Consider the following 6000-nt stretch of genomic DNA (forward strand, 5'->3'; position numbering starts at 1 on the left):
TGGTGCTTTGAAAAGCTGGTTCATAGGCAGGGCTACCATATGTGTCACCACAGCTAGCAACCCTGTATGCCCAGAGTCCCTTAATATTGCAGTTTATTGCACCAGACAGTTACTTTCAGTGTGTCTCTGTATCCTGTGCCTGTCCTCAGGGCTGTGACAACAAGACAAGCCACAGAAGAAGTCATTATCTTAAAATCATCTCTGTTAGTAACCATGCACTTCCCAGGTAGATCACAGGGAAAACCTGCTGCTGTAGAATCTGGTCATTTCATGCCTTTGCTCCCCAGAGCCTCATAACACACTTAGTGCAGTTCTGCAGCCAAACCTCCACATATACATATATAGCCATATATGTGTATGCCACGTGAGCAATGCTGAAGGTATTTGATGCCCCCCGATGCCGTGTGCCTGCATGCCAAAGGCTAAAGGTCTGGCCCTGCCCCTTCCCGGGCTGGTGCTGAAGGTCCTTGGTCTGCTCGCCAGCACTGCCCCTGATGCTGCTCCAGTCGGGTGCCACAGCCTGTCCTGCAGCAGCAGGAAAACATGGTATGAGAAGCTTCATTCTGCTCCAAGCCCATTCCTGTGGAGTTGGCAATGCTGTGGTGTGTGAGCTGCCAGGGGAGGAGAGGGCACACGGGTGGAGACACAACAGCAGGACCTGCCAATGAATTAGTTGAGAAGAAACGCTCCCGCCCCGTTCTCTTTACTGGGCAGGTTCACAGGCCAGCCTTGGTGCCCAGCAGGTCAAAGGGTTTTTCCCAGTGCCATAGCCCTCTGGGATTGTGCAAACACACGTTGTGTCCTAGGCCCCAGCACAGTTCCCTGTCCCTGGGCACATCTGCTGCCCCAGGGTGCAGTGTCACCTGTCAGTGGCACTGCTGGCACCTGGCTCCAGTGCAATCCTGGCTTCTGCAATCCTGGCTTCTCAAACAGGCACCTGAGCTGGTGGGCACTTGAGGGAGCCACGTGCTCAGTGCTGTTGGTGTTCTGGGAGTAGTTTCCTGCCTGGGGAGGCTTTGCTTGCCGGCTGCTCCGCGGTGCTGTGGGGAGGGCAGAGCTCTTCTCAGCCAGGGGCTTTCACCAGCCGTGAAAATCAAGCTCAGGGCATCGTAGGTTTGACATTCAAAACCTAGGACAGTGACAGCAGTGAACACTTCACCAAATCACTCTGAAACGAGGCCACGGTAGAATTCATCATCTGAGACGCTGAAAGCACAGAATTTTGTGTAGGCCAACAAAAAGGGCTATTTTCAATTACTGCACTGCATGACCTGTAGATGTTAACTTCTCCTATTTCCTGAACAACGAGTAATACTTATTTATATTTGTCCAGTAGTACTTAACCCAGTGTTTTCCAGTTGTAAGTCGCTATTGTAGCACTTGAGTTTAACTTATAGTTACCATATAGAATCCACCAACTGACTGCTGATCCTCCCTTTCCCAAACTGATGTTCTGTAGCAAATGCTGTGCCTCTGGGTGGGCTTGCTGCACGTGTCACTCATTGTTTACATTTCTTACCTGTAGATACCCATAATATCTGCCGAACATCTGACTAGCCACAAGTATGTTACACAGATGTAGACGTTTGGTCATCAAACAGTAAGTTCCCAATGTGTTGTCGCTGTATTTTTTCTTGCTCTTATGTGTGTAATTTGTTGCTGTAAGGGGAGGGATGTTTCTATTTTCTTTCTAAGAAAACCAGTGAGCTCTGGGGGTGGAGGCTCTGACCCCCCTGAGGGGCCATTCCTCTCTGAGAGGGCTCCCGTGGGTACCAGTGGCCACATGATGAGTTAGTTTGTACAAGCCCACCCAGCAAAATCAGGGCTCGCAGAGGTTTGTGTTCTCTCTGTGGTGGCCTCAGCACTGACCTGAGCTGAGGGGCAGACCAGAGGGAGAGATGATTCCATCAGGTTCTCTTCAGAAAGAATGGCTTTTAAAACTTAAAATGTGGAACCCTGCATTTCCTGGGTTTGGAAACTCATTCTCCTATTGTTGTGAGATTCCACCCCGCAGCCGTCCCGTCCCAGGATGGCTCCTCCTGTGTGCTACCTTCCTCTCTCCTGTGCTCCATTTCTGTCATGTTTTTACTGAATTCCTTGGCCATAATGGAATTATTTCTGAGGGTGAGGATTGACCCTTTGGCCGCAGTGGGTTTGTAATCCCAGCTGCTCCTTTCAGCTCAGCATAAACATTGTTGGACTGCTGGAGTGATGCAGGGAGGGTGGATTGCCGAGGGTGGGATGCCGTGGGGTGGGATGGATGGGTGGAATGCCTCCGGTGGGATGGGATGCTTCTGCTGCTGGAGGGTTCCTGCATGGACACAGCCCCCTGTAAGGCTGGGGCTGGTGTGGTCTGACACGAGTCCTGCAGTGCCCAGAACACCCTGTGCTCTCCCCTTCCCTCCCCAGATGGTGTCGGAGGCAAAGAGGCCGGATTTGGGAGGGAAGAGGCCGAGCTCATTAGCCATAGTGTATGTAAATACTGTCCAGCAGCACTGGGAACCCCTCAGCAGTGACATCACACATTGCATGTTAACGAGACGAAGCGAGACCGTGGGACTCCACTGCACACTGTTGCCTATCTACTTTGTACATTGAATTGATATTTGTGCTGAGGTGATCTTGTTGTCTAAGCCTGCAGCATCATCTGCCTTTCCCTTCCCCGGAAAGGCCGACGGTGCTGGAGCCAGAAACCTATTATGTATTGGTACGTCTGTAGACCAAGATATAATTTTTTAAAGTAAGTTTATTTCTTTCAAGGTTTACAAATAACAAAGGTGCACCTTGTATTTAAAATTGCCATTATAGACGAGAGCGTGCATGCACAGTAATTTTTGTTTAAGAGTAATATTTTTAATGTAATAGATTGTAAGAAATGAGAAGAGAGGAATCTGACAGAGATGAATGTGCCAAGCAAAACCACAACTGTGTATATTTTAAAGCACATCAATGGCTTTAAGTACCACGTTGTTAAGGATTCTCATGAAGTGCCATAGACTGTACATCCATCAGAGTATTATTTCCGCAGTGTTATTTTCAGAACCACGTTTTCACTGACTTGATGAGTACTGATCAGTCAAAGGGCACCGTTCTGTTTCAAACCAAAGCTGTCTCAGAAATGGCCAATTGCTCCTCACAGCCAGTGGGCAGCACCAGAGAGGTGCTCCAGCTGTGCATGACCCTTCTGGACAATGTTACCTGTAAACTGTCCCAAGGCGTTGTATGTCACATTTATGCACATTTCCTGTATAAGGTGAGCTGCGAAAGGGAAAAGCCATTTCTGAGACACAGTAACAAATGTTTGAGGAACTTCTTTTGCTCTATTTATAGCCTCTGTCGCCAGTCACAAGGACTATAAATGTTTTGCAGAGATGGGTTTCACTTTAATTCATCAAGTCCCGCGCCTGCGGTGACTCTAAACAAAGACGCAGAAGCACTGACAGCAGATGCATGACAAACCAAAACAGGACAAATGAGACGTTAATTAGTGTAGAAATTGGGTGGGTTAATACTCGGGTGAGTTTTATATGTGATTTTTTTTTGTTGTTGTTCAGATTAACTGCTTATAGCCTTAGAAAGCCTTTACAAAATAAAAAAACAAACAAATAGATGTGCATTCAAGTTTTAAGAATGGATTCATCCAAAGGAATTCCTTTTTGTGGTTTGGATGTTGCAGCCAGTAAAGGATATTTTGGCTCTGTTCAGCCAGGGGCTGCCTGGGGCCAGGCCCCGGGTGGGCAGGGAGGGAGAGGCGCGGGTTCGGTTGTAGAACTCGCCATACTCCGAGTTTACTGCGAGTTTTTATGCTTGAGAGAGATGCTTTATAGATAAGAATGATGTGTTGATTTTCCTGATTGTACTGTACATCTATTAAAGCCTTAGATTATTACATTACGGGTTAAAACCCATACCAATGTAATTTCAATCATGTTAAGAAAGTATAGGTGACTTCACATGTTATTGTAGTGACTTACCATAGAGAATTTACTTTTTTTTTTCTCTTGTTAAAAGTGTAGTTTTTATTTCTTACATTTATTAGCTCGTTTTCATTTTCTATTACCAGTTGATACCATTTCAGTTCATAGAATTTTGTTTTATTAGAGTTTACTGATGACTTTTTGAAAATACAAAAAAAAAAAATAGTAGTTTTCTTCATAACATACTCAGTTTGGAATCTACATGTAGTGTCTTATGAGTATTCGTATTATTGTTAACTAAATGATTTCTATTTTACTGATCTAATATGACAATGTAAGAATGTCAGTCATTGTTAGTTCTTGTCTAGTTTTCATTAAAAGAACAAAGATCTTTTATATGGATATCTTATAATTATATAATCATTGCTAAGTAAGAAGTTAAGTTGTTGCTATGGCAACAATCCTGGCAGACAATTGAGTAATATTTTGATGATTTATTTTGTTTGTAATTAGTTATTATGAGAAAAAAAAATCTAGTTCCTAGATATTAGAATAAAATTTATTTTCTACTGTATCCATTTCAAATGTTAAAATATTGTTTAAATATTTTTTGAAATCCCTGAATATCAGGCCTTGTTATAAATAAGCTGCATAATCAATAGATCAAGGGACTTTTTGTTGATAATCCAAATACTCAAAGTTTACGTAACAAGAATTTTAGTGTGTGTGTGCAAACTCTTGAGGGTTGATTATGCTGCAGTTGGGACGTCGAGAGCGAAGGTTGACTTTTTGCACTTCTGTATATAGTCAAAAAAGAGAGAAACCTGTATAATAGTAAGATCTTATTTTGAATAAAAATGTCTATAATTACAAGGAGTTTTGTTAAGGCTAAATAAAATGACAGGCTGAACAAAATTGCTTGCAAAAGTGGCACAGAGTTAGCACTCCATCCCCCTTCCAAAAAGTTGCTTTGCTTTATGTGGACAGCTTGTAGTTTGCCAGGATTTTTTCAGCTGGAAAGATCTGCCATCCTTCCGAGATCTCATGACTGACAGAAGCTCCACTGGGTCAAATCTGCCTGAAAATCATTAAGAAAAGAAAAAGAAAAAAAAAAAAAAAAGGAGGAAAAAAAAAAAAAGGAAAAAAAAAAAAAGCAGGTACTTCAGCCCATCCAGGGAATCATGGCTCAGATACTCCGTACATTATTCAAAATCTACTGCATGTTTAAAGTATCAAAATATATTAAAGATATATGCTATTCAAACCAGTTTCTGACAATTTCAGTGGTTTCTTGTTCACAAAAAAAAAAAAAAAAAAAAAAAAAAGATTCTTCAAAACAAATACTGACGTTCACAGAGTTCAACCACGGACAGGCAAACGGAACAGCTCCCGTAGCTGTAGGGTCGGGGATATTTTCTCGCTGTAGTGCTCCTGTTCTTTTAGCAGGTGAAAAACAACCTGGGAGACGTTCCCTTGTCACGGAGAGCGTTGCAGGAACCTGGCCATCCTGTGCATGCCAGAGCTGGGAGCAGGCGTGGGGCCGGGAGCGATCAATCAGTAATTAACTAACGAGCTGCTCGCTGCAGCCCCCGCTTCATCTGCTGGAAGGACGGGCGCGCTTGGGTTTGCTCCTACGTAACCACAGACTTACTTTGGCTTGTAGTTGCTCCAGTTACGTACTCTGTCCTGGGCTGCAATTTGGGTTTATGCTTATTTTATTATTACTGCTATAGTTGACCTTGCTGTATGGAAAAAATAAAGTGAAATTGCCCTAATAAAAGTTCTCTTTCTTAATTTATCTTCTCCTCTGCCAGGTTAAAAGTGGCTCCGCTGGGTTGTGTAGGTTTGAACATGTCTGAGCACTTGTGGGACTGCCCACAGTTTATTTGGGGGTGTATTTATTTTATTTTTTATATTTATACTGGGGCTTTTCTGCACCAGCATGTTCTATCCACAGGGTTTGTATTAAAATGCCACCTGCTCAGGATATTCCTGTTAGATCCAGGAGGTAAATACAAAGCACCAGGATGCTCTGGATCAGCCTCGGCTGTCGTTACCCTCCTGTGGCAACACTTCTGAGGTT

At 43.7% G+C, this 6000-nt stretch overlaps 1 protein-coding gene across 8 annotated transcripts in view; it reads left to right on the top strand.

Moving 5' to 3' along the window:
- The window catches only part of MBNL1 (muscleblind like splicing regulator 1), a 64420-nt gene extending 58723 nt beyond the window's left edge, over positions 1-5697 (top strand). For all 8 annotated transcript variants that reach the window (XM_066193617.1, XM_066193615.1, XM_066193618.1 and 5 more), the window contains 2 exons: positions 1526-1600; positions 2410-5697. In XM_066193617.1, coding sequence (XP_066049714.1) covers positions 1526-1582 — 57 coding nt within the window. In that variant the 3' untranslated portion in view covers positions 1583-1600; positions 2410-5697. The remainder of the gene's footprint in view (positions 1-1525; positions 1601-2409) is intronic.
- The last annotated feature ends 303 nt before the right edge of the window (positions 5698-6000 follow it).

The sequence above is a fragment of the Chamaea fasciata genome, unplaced genomic scaffold (assembly GCF_029207755.1).
Source record: "Chamaea fasciata isolate MVZ Bird 193981 ecotype frontalis unplaced genomic scaffold, bChaFas1.0.hap1 SCAF_11, whole genome shotgun sequence".
Taxonomy (NCBI): Eukaryota; Metazoa; Chordata; class Aves; order Passeriformes; family Sylviidae; genus Chamaea; species Chamaea fasciata.